The 23,423-nt window shown below is 37.3% G+C and overlaps 1 protein-coding gene and 4 long non-coding RNA genes across 14 annotated transcripts; 1 reads left to right on the top strand and 4 right to left on the bottom strand.

Annotated features, from left to right (window-relative positions):
• Positions 1 to 1,825: 1,825 nt before the first annotated feature.
• LOC104747499 (uncharacterized) lies at positions 1,826 to 9,596 on the bottom strand. Of its 6 annotated transcripts, XM_087486655.1 has the most exons (15): positions 8,841 to 9,141; positions 8,133 to 8,244; positions 6,826 to 6,951; positions 4,185 to 4,297; positions 3,975 to 4,097; positions 3,671 to 3,888; positions 3,500 to 3,575; positions 3,320 to 3,406; positions 3,102 to 3,182; positions 2,957 to 2,989; positions 2,818 to 2,871; positions 2,492 to 2,533; positions 2,317 to 2,395; positions 2,153 to 2,223; positions 1,826 to 2,063 (listed from the first exon to the last, which is right to left on the bottom strand). In XM_087486655.1, the coding sequence occupies exons 3-15, from the start codon at positions 6,836 to 6,838 to the stop codon at positions 1,971 to 1,973; spliced, it is 1,083 nt and encodes a 360-aa protein (XP_087342781.1). In that variant the 5' UTR covers positions 6,839 to 6,951; positions 8,133 to 8,244; positions 8,841 to 9,141; the 3' UTR covers positions 1,826 to 1,970. The 6 variants fall into 6 exon arrangements, 4 of the variants coding, with proteins under 4 accessions (XP_087342781.1, XP_010467438.1, XP_087342780.1 ...); XR_015581263.1 differs by lacking the exon at positions 6,826 to 6,951 and having other exon boundaries at positions 2,822 to 2,871; positions 8,841 to 9,596; XM_010469136.3 differs by lacking the exon at positions 6,826 to 6,951 and having other exon boundaries at positions 8,841 to 9,596.
• Positions 9,597 to 10,509: 913 nt separating this feature from the next.
• LOC147927208 (uncharacterized) lies at positions 10,510 to 12,047 on the bottom strand. 4 transcript variants are annotated; one of them, XR_015582919.1, is made up of 5 exons: positions 11,723 to 12,047; positions 11,534 to 11,602; positions 11,290 to 11,382; positions 11,071 to 11,199; positions 10,510 to 10,993 (listed from the first exon to the last, which is right to left on the bottom strand). It is a non-coding gene; the product is annotated as an uncharacterized LOC147927208 (long non-coding RNA). The 4 variants fall into 4 exon arrangements; XR_015582921.1 differs by having other exon boundaries at positions 11,290 to 11,418; positions 11,723 to 12,003; XR_015582918.1 differs by lacking the exon at positions 11,723 to 12,047 and having other exon boundaries at positions 11,534 to 11,676.
• Positions 12,048 to 14,342: 2,295 nt separating this feature from the next.
• On the top strand, positions 14,343 to 19,205 carry LOC147927206 (uncharacterized). Its single transcript, XR_015581367.1, has 2 exons — positions 14,343 to 14,500; positions 16,490 to 19,205. It is a non-coding gene; the product is annotated as an uncharacterized LOC147927206 (long non-coding RNA).
• Positions 16,567 to 17,401, bottom strand: LOC147927207 (uncharacterized). The gene is made up of 2 exons (XR_015581366.1): positions 17,182 to 17,401; positions 16,567 to 17,090 (listed from the first exon to the last, which is right to left on the bottom strand). It is a non-coding gene; the product is annotated as an uncharacterized LOC147927207 (long non-coding RNA).
• Positions 17,511 to 21,138, bottom strand: LOC104747495 (uncharacterized). 2 transcript variants are annotated; one of them, XR_015581365.1, is made up of 8 exons: positions 20,007 to 21,138; positions 19,523 to 19,913; positions 19,166 to 19,313; positions 18,970 to 19,037; positions 18,544 to 18,666; positions 18,073 to 18,363; positions 17,742 to 17,966; positions 17,511 to 17,650 (listed from the first exon to the last, which is right to left on the bottom strand). It is a non-coding gene; the product is annotated as an uncharacterized LOC104747495 (long non-coding RNA). The 2 variants fall into 2 exon arrangements; XR_002035524.2 differs by lacking the exons at positions 19,523 to 19,913; positions 20,007 to 21,138 and having other exon boundaries at positions 19,166 to 19,364.
• Positions 21,139 to 23,423: the final 2,285 nt, after the last annotated feature.

Here is a 23,423-nt window from a genome sequence, read left to right as displayed (position 1 = left end):
GAATGTCCTCCAAATCCTCCTATTTAGCTCCATTATGCTCCCATCCATGCTAAATCCTATAAATACTCAAAAAGACTCTAAAAACACCAAAAAGACTCTATAAATAAGACTTATATCATGGCTAAAAACACCTAAAAACCATGATATATCAGGCTCGATCCATCCCACCGGCTGTACACCCAGCTGCACTCCTGGCTGCCCTCCAGCATGCACCGCTGATACTGCCATCTACTGCAACTTGGGACAACGAAGCTTTATATTCCCTGTCTCCCTGCAGTGGTAGCACACTCGGGTATCCCCCGCTGCTCTGTCATTGCCCGCTGCTCGACCCTCTACGGATAGTTGACCACTTTTTCCTCCATGCTACCGCACCCATAGCATCCCGCATCACTCGCTCTCTGAGTAGCCTGTCACTTCTTCTTGGTTTTCCTGCACAGGCTTGCCGCCCTTGCTAGAATCACCATGAAGCTAAGCCTTCCTCCGCTGGACTGGCTGCTACGACATGTCCTCTCATGTCCTTCTCTATCTCAGCCGTGACCTCAACCAGCTCCGCTCTTGAGGCGTAACTCCACCCTCAGCAAGTCGTCCCAAAGCTACCTCATAAACCTTCGGTCCTGTGACTCCTCCAACTCCATTGCCCGACCCCCATACACTAAAAGCCGACTGAACTCCATGTCCAGCTCTCGAACCGACCAACACCGCTGTGTCGGCTGCATGAACTGCACCTCCATCCGGTCTAGTGTCTCACGAGGAAAATACTTGCGGTTGAATTCCTACACAAAATCAACCTAAGTCAGATCCCTCTGCACCCTCTTGGCAGCCACTGTTCTCCACCACACGTGAGCGTCATCTACCAAGTGATGAACCCCTTTGTCCACCTGATACTCCTCAGGACACCTAAGAGACTGGAAATTGCGTTCCAGCCTCATCCTCCACGCATCAGCCACTGTAGGATCGGTACCACCCGAGAACAACGTGTACCGATCCTACCCATCTCCCGCGGCATACCAACATACTGGGAATGAGTTCTTGCTCTAGCATCCCTTGGGTGTTGCACCTCTGCCACCACTGGCCGCACAACCAGAGCCTTTACCAAGATAGTTTTTGACAACTGCTCCAACACCTGCGTCACAAAATCCGCATTGCGATCATATCGACCAAGGGTTACATCTTCTACGACCCCCACCGGCTCCACTGGCCAACCCGGCACCAACACTGCCCCCACCGGCTCCACCGGCTAACTCGGCACCAGCACCGCCCCCACCGGCTCCTACGCCTCATCTATACCACTAATGGCCACACCCACTGTTCCCTCCTGAAACGCTTGCGACTCGTCGATGCTCTTAGTTGTTACACTCTGGTCCACAGTCTCGCTAGCAACTGGGCCTCTGCCCCTATCATAAATACAACCGCGACAACAATCGCGTCTATGATCACGACCAACAACAGCTCCACCTCTAACCATCTGCACTACCAAAGACAGATGGCTAAGGACACACTGCTCAAACCACATACACAAACATATAACTTACTGTGGAATCTCATTGAAGGCTCGAGGACCCTCATGCCACACAAAATTAACTAAATCATATAATCAACTCAAGCATGCAATCCCAAAACCTAGAACTGTAAGGGCCCTGATACCACTTGTAACTCCCCAACCGCTATCGTGCTTAGTGGGCCCATGTCCATTCCCGACCCATGGGTCCATCTCACTTAATAGACTTCACGTCCTTTCACTAGGCGCTTGAGTCCATCTCATAACATAGCAGTATATGCCTAACAGTGTTGAATACTTGAATTCACATATCTTTAGTGATATAGATTAGCCGGACTCGAACTAGTTTATTAGAAGAAACAAGTGTCACACAAAGTTATCATATTTTCAATATATCGACATATAAATTTTTATCACATACTACAAAGCTATATATACACTCTTTTCTTATATACTTGATGATTTGTTGTAATCACACTTCGTCCCCTGAGGTCTTGTTGATTGCTTTGCTCAATGGTGGAATAGGAACATCTTCAATCAATAGACTTTGAAAGAACCCGACCAACTGCGCATGCAAAACATATTTGTCGATCATAATACATATATAATTAATCAAATAAAGTTATTGTTGATGGATGAGATAGCCACACGTACCGAGGACAAGGAGACGCAAAGAAGGCTGAATCCAGGGAAATAGAACGGTGCATTTTCCGAAAGAAACAATGCTATATACATGAAACCAATATTTCAAATGTGTCAAAAGATATGAATGAAAATTAGTAGCTAGTAGTTTGTCTTCTAATTACGGCCTTACAAACCTGTCAATGGACTGAATACAAATGGCCCACAGACTTTGCCAAACGACCTCACTCCAGATATGCATCCTTGCACCTTTCCCTACAGCAATTCAAACAAGAGTCTGTGTTCTTTTGTTTTTGTTCGAATGCTAATACAAGAAAAACCAGTATTCAATCTTTACTAGCTAGCTTTTACCTGCTCGCCAGGTCCGACCTGTCTTGAGGCAATACCACAAACCTGCATCCCAAAATGTTCAAACTAATTTAATTTTTATAGAATTAGAACTTAAAACCAATTTGACGATGCATGTATGGGTCCATATTTATTATATAGACCACTCTCATTGCCAATTCTAATACATTACATATTACTCTAGGTCTTATTTCATTTCTGATGTGGAATATTATTCCTAGTACATTATATATTACTCAAAGGTCTTATTTCATTTCGATGTAAGATTACTCACAAAATTTAAGTAGCAGTCTAGAGCGTTAATGACTAATTAAATAAAAATGTCTTACTGACGGCATCACAAACAAGGCTCCAGGTACAAAGATAGTGGTTAAATAAGGAACCTGCATGCGAAATCGACAACAAAAACCAAAGCAAATCAAATTGATATGGAACTTTGAATCAGGTCCCTAGTTTTGATTGACTCACCCATGGTGCCCAAGAAATGCTGACAATGGCCATCTGCATCCCAAACGCCAATATGAACCATGTCAATACTTTTATATAACAAGATCAGTTAATTATTTAAGGTATCAATCATAGAAACATATGTAAGAAAAAACATTATGCTTACGTTTATGAATTCCATAAAAAGTCCTGTTGATAAAAGCTTGCGTTCTCCAATGGCAGATGCAAATCTTGGTAGTACAAAGAGCTGAGAAACATTAAGCAATATATAATTAATTAACGTACGTAGAAAAGGCATTACAAAATATTTAATTATAAATACTATGTTCATATAATCACTCGTAATCATTGCAAAAACAATATAATCACTCGTAATCTATTTACTTGAGAGATAGATCCAACGATAGTAACCAACAACAAGAGATCAGCAAACTGTTTCTTGTCAAATCCAAAACGTGCTTTCAAAAAGTACTGCATAGTTAAAAAAAAAAAGAATATTACGTATTAGTTCATTAATATAAAGAATATATGTAAAATAAAGCGTAGATAATATATGAGCTAAACCAAGAAAGCAGACTCCATTCCACTATCTGAGAAACTGCTGAAGAATGTAACAACCAATGCTTGTACGAATATGGTGCTGCATGCATTAATAAAACCCATATCCATCATTTACTATAAGATTACATGCATGAAGTAAGTAAATATGTACAAATGCGTATAAAATATACCTACCTAGTCTTCATCAAGCTGATCATATCTTTCAATGAAGAATACTTCTTGTGAAAGACACGTGTTTTAATGGGTGTGTTGCTCAGAATCGGCTCTGTTAACCTTCCGACATCTTGATCATGCGTACCATGATTATGATCATTATCTTCTTCAACGTTGAGCCTTTCCTTTAGGAAAACTCTCATGTACACCAGACCAACGAGAAATGATATAGCAGAAACCTAATTACTCCCAAAATATATATATATGTCACTTGAGAACATACAATTCTAATGAGTTAATTTATATAGAATGATGATAAAAGTACCTGAAAAACCAAAGCTATGGATAGAAAACGAGCAACTAATGTTCCGAAAAGTCCTGAGATTGTTTTGATACCAGCTAAAATACCAAATGCTGATATTCTTCTACTGCCGTGAATATTTTCTGCCTGAATTATTTCATTTAGTTAAGCAAAGTAATCTGATAGAAATGTTATATATTTTATTATAACGACTAATAATTTATTAAAATGTACCACATAAGCATAAGCGAGGCAGTCGACAGTTCCTTCGCATACCATAGCGGTCAGAATCTTGCTTATATAAAACACATAGAAGAATTTTGTATCCCTTCTGAACGCTAAAATTACTGCCAAAATAAAATATTAGAATTATTTTCTTTTGATAGTATGAGACAGTATTATAAAAAGTAAGACGAAAAATCCTATGGTATACTTATACAGTTTTCTTTGGGTAATTAGTACAACAAAAGAATAGTTTTTACTTATTTATTTATTTAGTAGTTATGCATTGGACATTTGTATATAAAAATTGGCAAATTATAGACTAGAATTATGTCATCTATTAACCCTAAGGCTAGATGAATTATTAAACCTCTTTGGTTGAAAAAGAATTATGTCCAGATGGAAGTTATTATGAGGGCGCAAGAAGATCAAGATAGTTCTGTTCTCTATGCCGAATAATAAATCACCAGATCCTGATGGGTATAGTGCAGAATTTTTCAAGGCCACATGGGAGATAGTTGGGCATGAATTCATTTTAGCAGTTCAATCTTTCTTTTCTAAGGGACATATACCCACAGGAATCAACTCTACCATCCTAACTCTTATCCCAAAGAAGCTGGGAGCAAGTGAAATGAAAGATTACCGACCAATTTCGTATTCTAGAAAGTGATATCGAAGATCATTGCAAATAGGCTCAACCAGGTGCTGCCTAAATTTATCTCTGCCAATTAATATGCTTTTGTTCAAGACCAGCTCTTAATTGAGAATGTTCTTTTAGCGACTGAGTTGGTTAAAGACTATTATAGGGAAGCTATTTCGGCTCGCTGTGCAATCAAAATCGATATCTCTGAAGCGTTTAATTCAGTGCAATGGCCTTTCCTCACTAAAGTTCTTATGGCTCTCAACTTCCCAGCACATTTTATACATTGGATCTCTTTATGTGTCACCAGAGCCTCCTTTTCAGTGCAAGTTAATGGAGAGCTTGCAGATTATTTTTGTAGCTCACGAGGTATCCGACAATAGTGTTCATTGTCCCCCTACCTGTTTGTTGTGTGCATGGATGTGCTTTCTAAGATGTTAGACAAGGCTGCGGGAGTGAGACAGTTTGGTTATCACCCCTGTTGTTAGAACATCGGTCTCACACATCTCAGTTTTGCGGATGACCTTATGGTTCTCTCTGATGGTAAGGTTCGTTCTATAAATGGCATTGTTGATCTTTTATCTGCATTTACACGCCTCTCCGACCTGAAGATCAGTCTAGAAAAATCTACTTTGTACTTAGCTGGTGCTACCTCTGTTGTGGATCAACAAATCGCCAATCGCTTCCTTTTTTGCGATTGGGCAGCTACCGGTGCGTTATTTTGGTTTGCCCCTAGTAACCAAACGGCTCTCTATAGCTGACTGCTTTCGTTACTTGAGAAGCTGCGTCATCGTATTGGTTCTTGGACCGCAAGGTATTTATCTTTTGCAGGCAGGTAGAGTCTCACAAGTTTGGTCCTATGGAGTACCTGTAATTTTTGGCTTGGAACTTTTAGACTTCCTCGAGAATGCATAAAAGAAATTGATAAGTTTTGCTCTATATTTATGTGGTCGGGCTCTGCGATGAACTCTCACAAAGCAAATGTATCTTGGAGCAATTTTTGCAAACCGAAACAAGAAGGGGGACTTGGCTTACGGTCTTTGATTCAGGCAAATAACGTAAGCTGTTTGAAGTTGGTCTGGAGAATAGTTTCTCACAGTGACTCGTTATGGGTCAAGTGGGTTAACGCAAATCTGCTTAAGAATGCTTCTTTCTGGTTCATCAAGACAAACACCAACTCGGATTCTTGGATATGGGGTAAGTTGCTAAAGTATAGAGATGTTGTTAAAGCTTTATGTAAAGTTCAAGTGGGGAATGGGGAGCAAACGTCATTCTGGTTTGATCCGTGGTCTGATTTGGGTGCACTTGTTGATGTTGCAGGAGCTCGTGGAGTTATTGATACAGGTATTGGTTGGCATATTTCAGTGGCTGAAGCGTGGGCTAGTCGTCGTTGATGACAACATCGATCTGATCCATTAACGAACATAGAAAATGCTCTGCATATGCAATGGCAACACCGTTGTGCAAAGGAGTTTGTTGTGGTTTGGTGGGGGAAGAATGATGTATTTCGGCCAAAGTTCTCCACAAAAGACACTTGGAATCATATAAGAACAACATCAAGTACAATGGCTTGGCATAAGGGGGTGTGGTTTACTCGTGCTACACCGCGATACACGTTTTGTGCGTGGTTGGCTGTTCTGAATAGGCTCTCGACTGGTGCCCGTATGGCACACTGGAACAGAGCCTTAACAGGACTATGCGGCTTTTGAAATAGGCATTTGGAGACGCGTGATCATTTGTTCTTTACATGTGAGTATGTCTCACTCATTTGGGCTGCTCTCGCTGAAGGTCTTCTCAAAACTAGCTATACAACTGATTGGACAACGATCATGACCTATATCTCCGATCAGCATGGTGATCGGGTAGATGGCTTTCTTATTTGGTATGTTTTCTAGGATGTGCTTTAATTTATACTGTTTGGCGTGAGCGTAATGGTCGGCAGCATGGTGAGGCGTCTCATTCTGCAGACATCATCATCAGGTGGGTGGATAAGTAAGTAAAGGATCAGCTTACCATGATCCGACATATGGGGGGACCATCGCTATGATGAGGGCTACCAACGTTGGCTTCTTGCACGTTCCCAGCCTTTGCTTTCGCTTCGGATTTAACCTTCGTCGGCTTCATTGTCTCATCTATTTCCTATTATAAACATCTGTTTTCAGCTACTGTCACACTTGTGGTAAAACAGTTATTTTTCTTTAAATATAATTTAACATTAAATCAAAAAAAAAAGAATTATGTACTATTTGTATGCATTATGTTGGAACTCCGAATCTATCACATTCATTTTTATAGTTGAATTCATTCTTGTCTTTAATTTATGACTCACTTGTGGAAGATCATAGGCAAGATAATATAAGTTTGTTAAATATATAAAAGTGGGAGATAGAATTAGAGAAAATAAAATCTGTTATGTAGGCAAGATATAATAAGTTTTAGAAAGAAAGGGTTGTACATGCGAAGTTACATCACTTGTTGCCCTTAATGGTAATTATTAGCTTAAGCTTTAATCGATAATTGTGCGACCGTTGGAATAAAAAGCATGTCTGGCAACTTATGTGACTCATGAGCGTGAGGATTGAACATCACGCAAATCCACTGAACTGTTTATGTGTAAAATTCAAAACATACTTGTTTAATCAGAAGCTCCATTCGAAGGAACTTTCACGGGATTCTTCACATGTCCTCGAACTATCCTCAAATTTATCTTTTGTTTCATTTAATTTTGTGCCTAGGAATCGCCAAGCTGATAAATTGGCGAAAGAGGCTTTTAATGGGCTGTGCTTTGTAACCTAAACTTTTAAGGTCTTATGAAATGCTTCTTTGTCAAAAAAAAAAACTTGTTTAAGATGATTAAGCTTTGTTTGTAATTTCGATTCAAAACCGTTAACTTCCAATGTCGTCTAAAAGAAAAAAAAAACCATTAACTTCAAAAAGTTTTTTCTCAATTTTAAGATTGAAAAAAACATTTTGAATTCAGTTAAAAATCGTTAGATAAAATCGCTATAGATCGATTTGTGTTTTTTGTTTTGGCTTTAATCTAGTGGTATTTGTGAGGTGAACACTAGTGGAGGGGAAAATGACAATACATGGACATGCGCGTATGGTGAAGTGGGGTTAAAGCATCTTTACTTCCACGTATTGCTTTCCAATTAAAGAATATTACATTGACGTACACATATCATACACTTTTAATGTTGGTTTTATCGAGTTAATATTGTTAGTGAGTTGTTTTCTTTGCGTCAGTCAGTGACTCCCACGAATGAAAAGTAACAAAAACAAAAACAAAAGAGAGACAACAAAAGAAAAAGAAAACGGACCAGGAGGAATAATGGAGAGACACATAGGAAGTGTAAGGATTGTTTTAATCCCATATCTGTCTGATAGATTCCCAATTACCGGCATCATTATCATCGTCCCCATCCCTATTGCCTTCATTTATTAGTTCTCATCATTAGCACACACAAAAAAAGTCATCAAGATTATAACATGCATGTAACAGTTAAAATAAAAGAAATCATGTAGTCTCTTTCTGTAAGATATGTTAATTTGAATAATACGGTGTTACATTTTCTAAACAAAATTATTGAAAGAGAGAAGAATATATCGTAGTTAAATAAAAATTGCTTGAATACTTTAAAGGAAAAGTTTTCCCTTCCTAATTTGTATCACCCGAAAATCATATTTTACTCTCTATCAGCTGGATTTTTTTATTCCAATTTTTTTTTTAACTTTTTTTTTTTTTTTTGTCAAACACCAATTTTTTTTTTAACTATGATGTGTGAAACATGGAAGAATGCAGAGTAAGCTCAATTTATAAAGAAAAAATACTCTATGATAAGCACCTAAGAAACCAGTCAAAGCTTTAGTTTCAAATATGAAAGAGAATATGTATTCTTTAAAAATATTTAGGATGGAAAAAAATTCAAAGCCGATGCATCTGAGTAATAATTTCTCAATTTCAAGTTTAGAGCCAGACATTTGGAAGACACTAATGGAAGTATAAATGTGTAAGTAAAGGTTTTTACCACTTGTTGGAAACCAGTGAGGTAAACGGCCAGAGAACATGAGTCGCCTGGACCGGAGCACACGGCGGCAACGGTGACGTCGGTAATGACAGGTACTACCATGAATCCGGCGAAGCCAGAAAGGAAGACCGTCGTCAACATGTGTCTCAGCCCTCCAATTTCGTTCTCCATCACCAATACCTTATGTTTGCCGACTTCTCAATTCAAAAAGAACCAAAAAAACAACACAAAGTGTTTAGAAAAAAAAAAAAAGAGAAAGCTTATTTGAAAAGAGTAGTATGTTATGTTTTCACCGGCGGATATTTTTTTCAGTCTATACATTCTTTGTTTTAAAATCCGATTAAAGCACGAGATCACATCAGACTTTTGAGGACTTTTTGGTATTTTCTGGCCGACTTGATCAACTAGTCACCATTTTTAAAGTATTACAGTTAATTACACATTACTAATTATGTGTCATGTTGTAATAACTACGATCGACATGAAGTTAAGGCTATGAAAAAATATTGGTAGAGTTCACGCTTCAATCTGCACTAAAATATATCTAGACCATTACGAAATTAAAACAAACAAACCATAAATAATTGTATCACGATAAATAAGTAACCGACAGTATGTAACAAATAATCTATCGGAACAAGTTGAACTATTGTGGTTAGTATTGATTGACCAAGCAAAATGTACTAAATATACAATGCATCAGCAAATCAACGACTACAAAAATAGTGAATTTGCAAAAGTATTCTGCCATAACTTAACTTTTGATATGGCAGGTAACGCAGTTTAATAATAGTACTAGAAGCTATAAACCCATCGAAAGGTTTGTCGACCATATATGTATAATTAGATTTTTATATTGTCGCAATATGACATCGCAATAATGTGCGAGTTTTAAAACAGTTGCACCGTTAGAAAATGTATCTAACAAGCTGTCTATAAATTTGTCAACTAGTTTATTTATAGAATTAAATGGAACAAATAAAGAATCCCAAATTAATAGCTGCATATAATTAGCTATCTACTCATATTTAAAGCAAATATTAATGCATATCCAAATCCCAATAATATAAAGACTCTTCCTTTTGTTTTTTGTTTTGTTTTTTTCCAATGTTTTTAAACCCGACCCAGAATTCAAACCAGACAACCTTCCAGATCACCGGGTCATCAGGTCGACCGGGTCCAACCGTGGGTTAATAATAGACTGAATTTTAATATATATCATATATATATATGTTATATACTTTGGTTTCATGAATATTCTAACAATAATTTATATTTCTTATTATATTTAATATATATTTTTGAACAATAGTTATAAATTTTTATTCTTTATCATTTTTTAAAAAGAGAGAAATTTAGATGAATAAATACTTTTAAATCGTGATAGAACAAAAGAAAATCTTTTACCAAGAAAAAAAAAACAGAAAACCATCAGTTTAATATTTTGTCTCGCATCGAGGAAGTATAGAAAAAAGTACATTACTCCTTCTTTATACTATTCCCTCCGTTCTAGTTTAACTATCGTTTAAGGTTTTTGCAAACAGATTAAGGAAACTATTAAATTTTATGTTTTGCCCTTCATTAATATATTTTATAATTTATCAAAATATGTGCTCATTTTCTCAATACTTGCAGTAATCATAAAAAAAAAAAAAACAGAGACATTCACTTTTGTGCTGAGATCAAATGTAATCTCAGACCATTGATCTGATAGATAACAAATATCTTCTACAACTCCTAAAACCACTCTTAACCTTCTTCTACATGACATAGCCGATGAAGAACTTAACCAAGTCCACTCTGTAACCAAAGCTCACACGTTTCTGCTATTACACCAACCCAAAACTCTTACCAAGTTCTTGTGAACTTGTAACTTCGCCGGCAAGTTCTTGGAAAATAATCAGGTCTCTTGATACATAACAAACCAAAGCAAAAACAGAGCAATATCACCAGACCAAAAATTTCATCTTTTATGCTTGACATTGGGAAGAACACCGGATTATGATGACACTTGCAGACAAACTACTATGCTAGTAACTGCACCTCTTCCTCATCCTCAAAACCTCACCGATGCTTGTTGGCTTTCTTCTAATCCCACCAGTTTCTTTAGGTGTTTATGCGAAGCATCCCATTTTTTACAGAGCTTAAGAAATCTACAAAGCCAAGAACAATCTAAAAGTGTAAGTGCTAAATTTTGAGACATGTAGAAACAGAGAGAGCCAGAAGAAACCTGTGGATGGTGACATAAAGCCTCATAAGCTCTTTCATCTGAGGCCTACCATATCCCAGCATGTGTGAAAAGTTTGCAGCATAACCAAAAGAATCATCTAATGGAATGATGCTACCATCCTAGTACATCCTGCAATGTTAATTCATGAAACTACAGGCCACAAAAACACAAAGCAAAGACTTAAAGGTTTAACAAGACTATACGGGAAAGAATACTTACCTGAAAGTTGTGAATCATAAAGGAGATAATTTGTCGGTAGTGAACAACAAAACACACATCATCAGAAGTAGATTGTATCTTCCCCAAGTGCCACTGCCAATTAGCAACCCGACACCAAACACAAAGTTGCTGGTATAAAAATATATTCTTTAAAACAATAACGAACCAATACAACAAGTTCAAGGTGTGATCAATGCCTAAATGATGAATGAAGAAAGACAAATTAAAGAAGCAATCAATTTACCTCTCGGAAGAAATGGATATAAAATCAATAGAACCCATACCAAGAGTGGTGTTCTCCACCCACTTGAACCTGTCCATGTTCTGATTTCAGATTCTTCAAACAAACAGTCATGAAATTGGACAATAATTAAAAAAAAAAACTGTAATTGTAAGAAAACCCTAAAACCCTCTGTAATTTGTTCATGACTACCAGTTTTTTCTCGATTCAAAACCTAATCGCACGCTACACACCAAATCCAACCATAAATCCATGTCAATTTCAACAATCCGACTTCAGTACAACAATCGCTCTCTGTCTCTCTCGCTCTGTGATTCTCTGGAGATGTTTTCGAGGTTAGAGATTTGAGGAAGCGATGAGGAAGAAGAAGAAGAAGAAGAAGGCGAGAGAGAGACTTTAATTACGGTTTTGAGATGAATCGGCGATTGATTCGCCGTTTACATCGAGAGAGAAGATAGAGATCGCGGAAGAAGAAAGAAAGAAGTGGTAAAATATTTTTCTTTTATGTTTATTCTACAACGAACCAAAAACTGCCACGTATCGTTGCTTATGGGGTGCTTCAATTCCTTATTTGAGTAAAGATTTCTCAGATTAATAGATCATATTTTAGATATTTTATTTATTTTTTGGGCCTAAAATACATGAGTAGTATCCCCAGTGGCCATGCTCTTACTGACTTAATTCGTTAACAATTTAATGTTGGGTTTGACTCGGACCGTCGGTTTAACCACCCAGTTAGCCAATTCAACCGGCCGATTCTGTCTGGGTTTCAAAACATTGGTTTTTTTTCTGTTGTACAAAGTCCATGCATCTCAACCTGCATTGAGTGGCGGATTATGGTAAAAAATTATATGGGGCACAAATCATAATTAACTAAAGACTTTTTTTTTACAATAAAAACACTTGAGAAAAATAATAAAATTAAGAACAATTCTAGATTAGAGGTATCAAACCCTTCACCAATGACATAATATGGGGGATTTTTTCCAATTGAACTAAGAGTTTGTTGTATGGAAACTCTTTTTGAGGTTCGTTTTCTGTTTCCGAAACGTTTCGGAAATGGAAACTCGTGGAAACACGGAAACAAGGAGGCACATAAACACAATTCTTATAAATTTTTATTTAGAAACACGATGGAAACTTCATTTCCGTTTTGGAAACACGATGGAAACTTCATTTCCATTTTGGAAACACGACGAAAATTTTTTTTTAGTTTGAAGCTTAATAAATAAATAACTTGAAAATATAAAAATTCATTATAGATATAGATATATGATATTATTAGAGTTTTAATTCAACTATTTAATATTTATATATATCTGTATATATATAATAAAACACCAAACATAAAACTATATCAAAAGGCTTCAAACAAATATATATATATATACATATGTTTCCAAAACGTTTCAATTTTCTAATTTTAGAAAAAAATCGTTTTCTGTTTTCGAAACATTTTGCTTCCACGTATCTGTTTCTGTTTCTATGCAACCTAAACTAAGACCATGAACATTGGTGATATCTCAGAAAGATTCTTATCAATTAAATAACAGTAAATAATAATAAAAGAGGAGAGAGAATGAGAAAATGTGAGAAACGATAATCATTTGAGAAATCTTTAGAAACGATTCTCAACCGCTGGTAAATTATTAATGGCTAAACTTCTTTTTATGATTTAATTTTTAAATAAATGATAATATTATACTCCCTCCGTTTCAAAATATAAGATATCTTGAGTAAATTACGCATATTAAGAAATGACTACTTTAAAAAAGTTCAACCAATTATAATCAATACTGCATAATAGAAAGTATTTAACTATTCTAAAAGTTGCATAGAAACTTGAAAACATCTTATATAATGAAACAAACAAATTCTTTAAAACATCTTATATTATGAAATAGAGGGAATATTAAAACTACTAAAATAATATATATTGAGAGACTTTCATACAGACTTTCATATATTAAGTGAAATTATTGTAAAACCACTCATTTGAACTGTTTTAATAAATGAGCGTCGGACACATGCCCTACCTAGATCCGCCCCTGCATGCATTTGCCATTTCTTGGCATTTCAAAACAATAAAATACTATCTTGATATCACTCACATATTCACCATCACGTCTATAAATTAGGTACACTGTTTTTTTAGAAAAACATTTTGTAAAAATGATATGAAAAACCCTTTAAGAACGTTTCTATTATTATAAGATCATTTAGCAAAAAAAAAATAAAACGAATCTCTTACTAAATCTCAATTAAAATTTGTAACACTCGGCCGTTATGAGACTTGTTAAGATACTGGGAAGAAAAAAACCAATGAGAGTTTGATCAACATCCACCTTGTTTGCTCACATTCTCCGATGAAAACTACTGAGATAATGTGATACTCAGATCTTTCCAAAATAATATCTCCATTTTTTTTATATGACGTTTAAGTTTTGTTACACATATTTAAAAACCTATTAAAAATTTATATTATGTCCATTTTTTTTTTGTCAATACGCAAAGAGCAGGTATTCAACTTGATAATTTAGAAAATTCTAAAGTATTTTTAAAATCATTTTTTATTCAATTAATGATTCTAAAAAGTCATTTAAAATCTTATGTTATTCAATTTGAAATTTATATAAAATCAATTTAAATAATCTAAATCTTTTGTTATTCACTCATGGATTTATAAAATTTAATTGAAATTTAGTATTATTCAAAATATCACATTTTTTTTTTAAATACCACTTTGAATGATTCTACAAGACTTTTTTTTGTTTGTTAGTTGACAAATATGAGTAACAAAGTCTTACCTTTTGAGGTAGAATTTTAAAAGATTTCATATTATAAAAAGAGTCAATAAAAGATCAACTCCGACGACAGCTCTAATCTCTGCTGATCAGCAGCCACCTTCTCCACCGGTGAAACTGAAGCTTCATTTCTTCCTGTGAATCAAACCCCCACCATCTCTGTTTGGTAAGCTCTCTCTCTCTTCTCCCTCTTAATTTGAATCTCAAGGTTCAATCTCAACTAGATTATCTCAGCTCATTTTGTTTTTCAGTACTGCAATTTGTTTTCATTCTTTCTGTTGCTGGTTTTTTGTTCTTGTCTAGAGAAAGGTTTGCTTCTCTTTCTCTCTCTATGTTTACTCTGTTTTTGTTATTTTCTAGAGTGAACAAACAAGAACTCGTTTTACTCTAAAAAATCTATATTGAATGTCGGATCACTTCCTTGTTGACTAAGCCCAACTTCCTTGTTTATTTCTTCCTTCTTCTCTTCATGTGTCGTTGACCCTTTTCTTCCTTTTGCTCATCTTCTTCACTTACCTTCTTCCTCTGTTCATCATCTCACTTGAAGTTTCTTTTTCTTTTATTGCTGGATTTAATTAATCAAGAACTCAAATCTCAACAATCAAATATGTTATTAGATGGGTCATCTTGACCAGATTTAGACTGTGTGGTGGTGGCGATAAAGTTAGGTCTTCATCTCCTGCAGTTTCAAAAATATTTTGGCATAAAATTTTCTTTTTTTTGTGTTGTAAAAGATTTTAAAATCACCCAAAGAATCTCGTAGAGTCACATTCTATTTTTTTGTTTTTAAATCAAAAATCTCTAAACAATATCAAATCTCCTAAATTTTTCAAAATTCTAAAATATTAAAATCCTACCAAACCCTTAAAATATCAAGTTGAATACCCCTAAAATAATTCTATATGTGAACGATGATGGGTTTTCTATAGGAACACATTATCATCTGTTACTTAACTTTTCAATTATTTCATGTATTTTTACTATAAAATTTCTTAATTACCTTTTTAATTGAAAAATAAATACCAAAAATGGAGGTTGAAAAGATTCTATTAAAATTATTAAAAGAACTAGCTGGTGAGCTCTCGCGATATCAAGGGGGAACTCATATTAATAAAATATTTATTGCAAAATTTCTTTAATATATATATTTATTAAGTTAATTAATAATAATTAAAATATATAACTTTTAAAAACATTTCTTATATATTAATTGAGAAATATTTTTAAATCTAACTTTATTTTACATGTGATTAATGGATATTTCATGTTGACCTGTCGTTTTCAATGAACTTTTAATTCCATTTAATTAGTGGGTTATCTTTTGACAATAATATCAACAGATTTTGCCATTGGTGTAACTTACACATATCTCACTTAGTTATTTTGAAAAAAATTATAATTAAAATATACAAATGAGAGATACAAATCTTTACGATTAAATAAATAATGATTAGTGCTATAAAAATATGATATGTAGTTACATTTTAAAAATTATTTTTAATGTAATAAAATCCACATATTTTATTTAGTTCTCTTTTCTATTTCAATATATGAAAACCCGTTCCACGAACCCCACTAGCCCCCTGCTAGCTGCCCCAACAGACCGTCCGTAGACCCAGATAGCCTCCCGCTAGTCGTCCCAACGGACCCCAAGCTGGCTCTGCAGGGCATCGATCCTAACCCATCACCGTGGACAAGAACTATTCATCCAAATCCACCAGTAGGTTATTGGTGTGGCAGGCGTTCCTCGAACCCTGGTCCCCATCCTTTAACAATCTTTCCACAAGACAAGTTGCCACCAATTGAATTTTTATATGACAACCCGTCCCGCGGACTCCACTAGCCCCCCGCTAGCTGCCCTAACGGACCGTCCGTGGACCATGCTAGCCCACTGCTAGTCGTCCTAACAGATCCCAAGCTGGCCCTGCAGGGCATCGATCCTAACCCATCACTGTGGATATCCGAATCCATCAGTAGGTTATTGGTACGCCAGGCGTTCCTCGAACCATGGTCCTCACCCTTTAACAACCTTCCCACAGGACAAACTGTCACTAATTTATTCAATAATACTTATTATATTAATTTTCAAACCCATGCAATACGTGAAGCATTACCTAATTCGAATGTGTTTGAATAATTTTATTCTCTTCTTTAGTGTCAGTTTCTTAAAGGGAGAAAAAACAAGAGCATGCAATGTAATCTTCAACTCTCCTGAAGATGCAGAAGCGGCAATGAAACTAAATGGTAATTTGATTAAAGCTCAGATAGATGAACAACATCATGTTTTTGTCAACCATTTGAGGAAGGAGTTTAGAATTTTTTGTGCTTTTGGGTCTTGTCTCTATAGTTCTTGTCTCTATAGTTTTGTTGCTTAAATAATAAGCAACAAAAACGTCTAGAAGGTGAGGCATAGAGAAGTATACGACTTCTCTCCCAGGCCCAATTTCCAAGGCAACTAAAGTAGCAACACACTTTCAAAAAATTAGATCTCACCTACTCCAAACTACTAAAAGCGGCAATAACTAATGGTCTATCAACCCATGTGAAAAAACTCAGCGGACTATAGCAAGCTCCGACGAGGATCTATTCACTGGAACAAGCTTGGTCTACCGCTCTTTACCCACCGTATTGCATCCCGGAAGGAGTGAACTATCCACCGTACGGAATGTGTCTCTCTCTCTTCTTTTATCCCTCCTCGGTAATGAAAAACCATGAAACTGTGTAACCCTTTGTAAAACTTTTGAAACATGTGTAACCTGTTCACAACCGTAAGCCTAGTCAGCGCATTTACCGAATCCTTAACCCGTGCATCCTAAGCCCTGAACCATGGAAAAAAGAATATCTTACCACCTCAAAGGAAAAGTTGTGGATGCTGGAAACACTCCTCCTCCTCATAGAAGAATCCGAGCCCCAGAATTAGATACCTTAGCTCTGATTGAGGAGAACTCTCTTACACTCATGGGCCGCCTAACCAACCCCTCTGCTCAAAGACTCTGGTCTCTATTCCCTTTCCTTGCTAACCGATAGGACCTCAAGGGAAAGCGACTTAAGCAAATCTAGGAAGAGGCTGCATCTAGTTCAGATTTGACTATGAAGAGGACATCCATAAAGTTCTATAGAACAGACTATACCATTATGATTACTGGATAGTGATACTTCATATATGGGAGCCGGTGGTTTCTTGCCACATTCCCGTCTGTTATTCCCTTCTATATTGAAGTTCAAGGCCTCCCAAAGCACTACTGAGAACCAAAAATGATGCAAGCTATTGATGAAGAACTCAGAGAAATGGAAGACATGGAGATAACAAATGTATCTGCAAAGATAAGAGGAAAGATATAAGGGTTAAACCCCATTGTTAAGGAGACAATAATGTAATTCCCAAATGGAGATGAAGCTTTGATTACCCTTGATTACAAAAACATAAGAATCATTGCTTACTGCTTTAGGCTCACCCACGAATTGAAAAACAACCCAGAACTAGCTGCAAAGAGTGAAATCCCAGTTCGTTTCACGATCTCAAGCATCAGATACCCGAGAGGTGTCTAGAAACTATTACACACCCCAAGACAACTTCATGGCACCCAAGACTACTCTAGTTTGTGCTGATTTCCAAAGAGAACCATCCGGATCTTGCATAGCACAAAAAGGATGGTCAGATCATGAATTAAGTTGAAGATCATACTCGTCGGAGGGCCAGAATAATGTGACCATTCGCTCAAGCCACATGAGACAAACCTATAGATCCCATCTTTACCAAGGCAGATCTTCACAGCGTGGATATTCCTCTTCCCATCATTACCCTAGAGAGGATGGAACATCACAAAACCCAAGGATGCAGTGGAGAGAGAAATAACTCCATCATCATATCACCACTTGGAAGCATAAGACTTCTCAAGGCCCAGACGGCCACCATTAGAAAGATTGGGGATAAACCCTAACCCCCTACTCCACCACCACCTCCACCAAGCGTGGAGTTAAGATAGAGGATGGTCAATGATGAGTTGACCTCTCCTCCACCAAGTGTACCTTCAAAAGAAAAAGTCATGAATGAACTGAGAAAAGTCACAATCCAATACTTAATAGTTGATGATCCTATTGAATGTGCAGCTAGAAAACAAAGAGTCATACAAGGAGAAGCAAAGAATCTAATGGCCACGACAATAGATAGAATAATCCAAAATGCAACCACAACTCTTACAAACTTACGAATTCTGAACCATTCTCCGACTGCAGAAATCCGAGACTTCAAAACCATTGGCTGTGACCAAAATCTCCAAGCCCCTTAGAAAGTCACAAAGAGAGGAAGGGGAAGACCCCCAAAAGCGAAATCTGCAACCAAGTCAACACTGTAACTAATAGGAGCAGAAAACCAAAAAAGGAATCTAACTAATGGCTCCCAAAAAAAATCAACCAATGCAAAGCTAAACCATCAAAAAGGATAAAACCAAGCTGGCACAAGTAAACAAAAATCTGTAAAGGAGAGGTTGTCGCTTCAAACAGAAACGTCTAATGGAGCCTCTATGATCTCTAGCACTGAGGAAATTTCCTTTCATGGAGAGGAAAAAAAATGATGACATAGTTTTATGTCGCTTAGACAGAGCTATATCAAATAGAGCTTGGGCAGAAGCTTACCCATCTAGCCAACTGACTATCTTCGCTTTGAACGATCCGATCACAGACCCATCCTCACACACTTTGACCTATCACAGAAAAAGAAAAAAGGTGTGTTTAGGTACGACAGGCGGCTAAAAGATAATGATGAGGTTAAAGATCTGATCCATAAGGCTTGGATGACAGATAAGCTTGAAAAAGTGGAAGAAAAACTTACTAGATGTCACTGTGAAATCATCCAATAGACAAGAGAAAAACACCAAAATAGCCAAAAGGAGATAGAACTATACATAGCAAAACTGGAAGAAGCTATGATCAGTCAGAAGGCAAACTCAGAGCTGATCTCCAAGCTAAATATGAGTCTCCTGAAGGCATACAAAACGGAAGAGGAAGCAAAGAAGTAAACAAATGTGGTTAGCATTGGGAGGTAAAAACTCATGTATTTTCATGCTACCACTAGGGGCAACTATGTAATAAACAAGTTTTTAGTAATTTAAGATGAAAATGGAGCACTTATATTCAAAGAAGAGCAAATAAGTAGAGTCATTACTGATTATTTTGAGAAGCTGTTCACCTCTTGAGAAGAAGATAGAGCTGCCAAGATTGAAGAAGCCATTAAGCCCTCCATTTCAACATAAATGAATCAAATTCTCATCTCAATACCATCACCAGATGAAATATAAAAAGCATATTTTTTAATTCACGCAGAAAAAGCTCCTAGCCCAGATGGATTTTCAGCAAGCTTTTTCCTGTCAAATTTGGAGACGGTAGGCCCCAACATTATCATGGAAGTGCAAAGATTCTTTATCTTAGGAAATATGTTTGAAAATACCAATCAAACTCATGTCAGGCTCATTCTCAAGATCCAAAGTCCACAGAAAAGGGTAGACTACAGACCCATAGCGCTCTGCACTGTGTTCTACAAGATCATCTCCAAGGTATTAACAAAGAGACTGCAACCTCTCCTGCAACATATCATTTCAGAGAATTAGTCATCTTTTGTGCCAAAAAGGGTAATCACAAATAATGTATTAATCACACATGAAGTACTACATTACCTCAATAACTCTGGAGCAAAAAAGAGATGCTATAGCGCGGTTAAAACCGACATGAGTAAAGCGTACGACTGCATATAATGGAACTTCACAAGGCTGGTGATGGAGAGAATGGGGTTCCACCAAAATTGGGTCAACTGGATCATGATATGCATCACCTTTGTATCATATTCATATCTCCTAACTGGCTCCACCCAAGGAAAAGTGAACCCACAGAGAGGAATTCGCAAAGGGGACCCTCTGTCACCACACATTTTCATGCTCTTCAATGAAGTATTATCTGGTCTATGTAGAAAACTTGAGATTAGGCTGCAAAGACATAAAGTATCCAAAGCCGGTCCCCGAGTAAACCATCTCCTTTTTTGTAGATGATATAATATTTTTTTGTCGATCTGATTAGCAAAGTTGTGAGGAATTAATGAAAATCCTACAAAAATATTAGGCCAAATGATAAACAAAGCCAACTCGGCTGTCAATTTCTCAGCCAAAATAGGAGAGAACACAACAATCTTAGCGAAACATATCCTAGGCATCCAACAAGTTGGAGGACTAGGAAAATACCTAGGTTTACCTGAATATTTTGGAAGAAAGAAAAAGGATATGTTTAACAGCATCATCGACAAAATCAAGCAACACTCACTAAGCTGGTCCACTAGGTTCCTTTCCACTGCTAGAAAAATCACCATGCTTAAACCAATGTTATCTGCAATGCCAACCCACACGATGTCTTGTTTCAAACTGCCAGGATCACTTTGCAAAAGAATACAATCTGTCTTGACTCGCTTCTAGTGGGACTCAGCAACTGGTAAGAGGAAGATGTATTGGATCTCTTGGAATAAAATGACAAAAATCTAAAAGGAAAGGAGGATTAGGCTTCAGAGATGTAGCTACCTTTAATGATGCACTCCTGGCCAAGATATGCTGGAGAATCCTCGCCAAACCAACCTATCTACTGGGGAAATACTGCCAACACAATTCATTTCTAGAGTATATGGTGCCTTCTTCAACATCCCATGGCTGGCGAGGAATAAGCATAGGTCGGGATTTCTTAAAGGTACAAATGGGAAAGTTATAGGCTCTGGAGCCAATACATGGGTAATGAACCATGTTTATCTCTTGTATAATCAACCACACCAATGGGACAAGCCCCAGCTAACTGTCAAGACATGAGGGTGTCTAAGCTTATACGACCCAATACTGCACAATAGGATGAAGAGAAGATCCAAGAAATGCTGCCCTAATACGAGAAACAAATATTGATCCTTAAACCTAGCAAGTTTGGAGTAGAGGATCTTATGTCTGGCTTCCTACTCCCTATGGAAAGTACTCTACCAAATCCGGATATCAATATGCAATTATACAAACAATGGAAAAAATGCATCAAGCAAACCAAACAGATGATTTAAAGTGGGGAAAAGAAATCTGGAATGTCAAATGCCTACCGAGGATATATTTCTTCCTCTGGAAAGCTATGAGAAATGCTCTCCCCACGGGTTAGAATTTTAAAGGGAGAGAAATAAACCCGGAGGTAGTTTCCCCCTTTTGCGGTCATGAGGAAACGAGTGTCCACCTGTTCTTTTTTTATTGTCAATCAAATATTAATTAGAATACGACTCCACGTTTGGTAGCCCAAACCGGAGGAAATGAGTTTACAAAGAAATTTCAGAAATTAACGATCTGAACGACCGAGCTAGACAATCCGCCTTCAGATTCAAGGAGTGAGAAAACTTGGATAAAGAGAAGAAATTGTAACCCCCGTGAACCAAAAAATTGGATTTTTGGGGGTGGATGTCGAGCAACACCAGAGGGTTGTCGGTCAACACCAACAATTTCCTAAGTCCAACAGTTAAGTTTTAATCATCGGTTTGATGTGGTATGGTTTAAAAAACCCTAGGGGTTCGAGTATACAAGTGGTATCTCGACGCCAAGTGAAGGGGAGCCGTCTCCTGTCCTAAAAGGAGAGAAGAGAGTTGTGGATTCTCTCTTTGAAGGGAGGAGAAAGGGGATGGTTTGACAATGGACAGAAAAAGGAAGGAGGTCTTGGTGTGAGGGAGAAGAGGAGATAAATTAGTGGGCTTGAGGGGAGCTTCTTCTTTGTCGTGCATCAAGGATGCTAGAGGAGGATAAGGGAATTCCATCTTCTCCATGTGTGAGGGGAAGGATGGGAGCTTGGTGGTGGATTGGGATAGACAAGGAGGCTCTCTCATGGCTATTATCCAGTTAAGTTGTGTTGTTTAATGTTTAATTGATTAGTGAATAGATGGTTGTGAAGGATTACGGTTTTACGGTGAGAAGGAGCTTTAAGGGAGGCTTGGATCGCGATGTCTTGGTTGGTTTCGTTCGACACCAACACTTGCAGATGGGCTGCGTGGACTGGTTCGAGATGGCTACTTCAGAGCAACGTTTATAGGATGAAACAAAGTCCGATTTGGCTTAAATTTGGTGTGTTTGTGGGAGTTTTTGTAAGGAGAGATTTCTACGCCGGTTGTCTCATTGGAATTATGGGGTTCCGGTGAGATCGTTTCCTGTGGATCTTGTGTGAGGATAGGGAATCCAAGTGTCGTTTCAAAGGTAAGGAAGCCCAGAGATGATGAAAGTCATCTAGAGGAGTAGAGAACGGGAGCCAGTCTTCTTGGGCTTGAATCATCGTGATTAGTTCTGCAGTATCCGTTTAAAAGTTCTGGCAGACGACTCCAGTGGCAATAGTACTCTCCATGGTCCAAAGCAGAGCTTCTAACTCTAAATGAAGCGGGGAAGGACTTTGTCATAGACATTGAGCTCCCAACAATAAATCTGAGCTTCACCATAACAGCACCACCAACCCAAACCTAAATTGGGCTCAAAAACCTTCCAAAATCCATCTACTTGACAACGGGTACCTTGACCCTCGCTCACCGCAGGAACCAAGAAGTTCAATGAATTTAAGGGACCTGAAAAAGTCTCTGGCTGAGACTGCACCTCCTCTAATAATAATTTTTCACTTACAGCCTGACTAATTACGTCAATCGGATCCAACTGCGTGCCTTAGAAATCCTTCTTATTCCTATCCTTCCATAGCGACCATATTATCCATGGTAACTGATGACGGGAATCTGGATCTCATGAAGGAGAAATTCCTCTCCAGTAGATACAATCCAAATTCAAATACACTAACTCATAAAAAAACCCTTCGTAAAACCTGGATCGAAGACAAGTCCCAAATTTGACGCGAGCGTGGGCACTCAAAAAGAGCATGGTTAATTGTCTCACTCGCTGAATCACATCTTTTACACCAGGTGTCACACTGAACACCTCAGTGAGCTAAACGATCTGTCACTGGAAGAGAACCAGATGCAATTTGCTAGAAGAAACGCTTAGGTGGAACTTGGAGTTTTCATGCATGGGCTCTTAAAGCCGTACATGTTGGGCCACACTCGACCT

Source organism: Camelina sativa, chromosome 15 (assembly GCF_030686135.1).
Source record: "Camelina sativa cultivar CO46 ecotype springtype chromosome 15, ASM3068613v1".
NCBI lineage: Eukaryota > Viridiplantae > Streptophyta > Magnoliopsida > Brassicales > Brassicaceae > Camelina > Camelina sativa.
This window is presented reverse-complemented; position numbering and strand designations above follow the sequence as displayed.

What these genes read in the sequence shown, in the direction of transcription:
- LOC104747499 (XM_010469136.3), bottom strand. Translation starts at nt 9,011, where the DNA reads ATGGAGAACGAAATTGGAGGGCTGAGACACATGTTGACGACGGTCTTC. An exon ending in GCCTCGCTTATGCTTATGTG is followed by an intron (nt 4,098 to 4,184) that starts GTACATTTTAAT and finishes GAAATAATTCAG; the next exon opens with GCAGAAAATATTCACGGCAG. An exon ending in ATCAGCTTGATGAAGACTAG is followed by an intron (nt 3,576 to 3,670) that starts GTAGGTATATTT and finishes TAATGCATGCAG; the next exon opens with CACCATATTCGTACAAGCAT.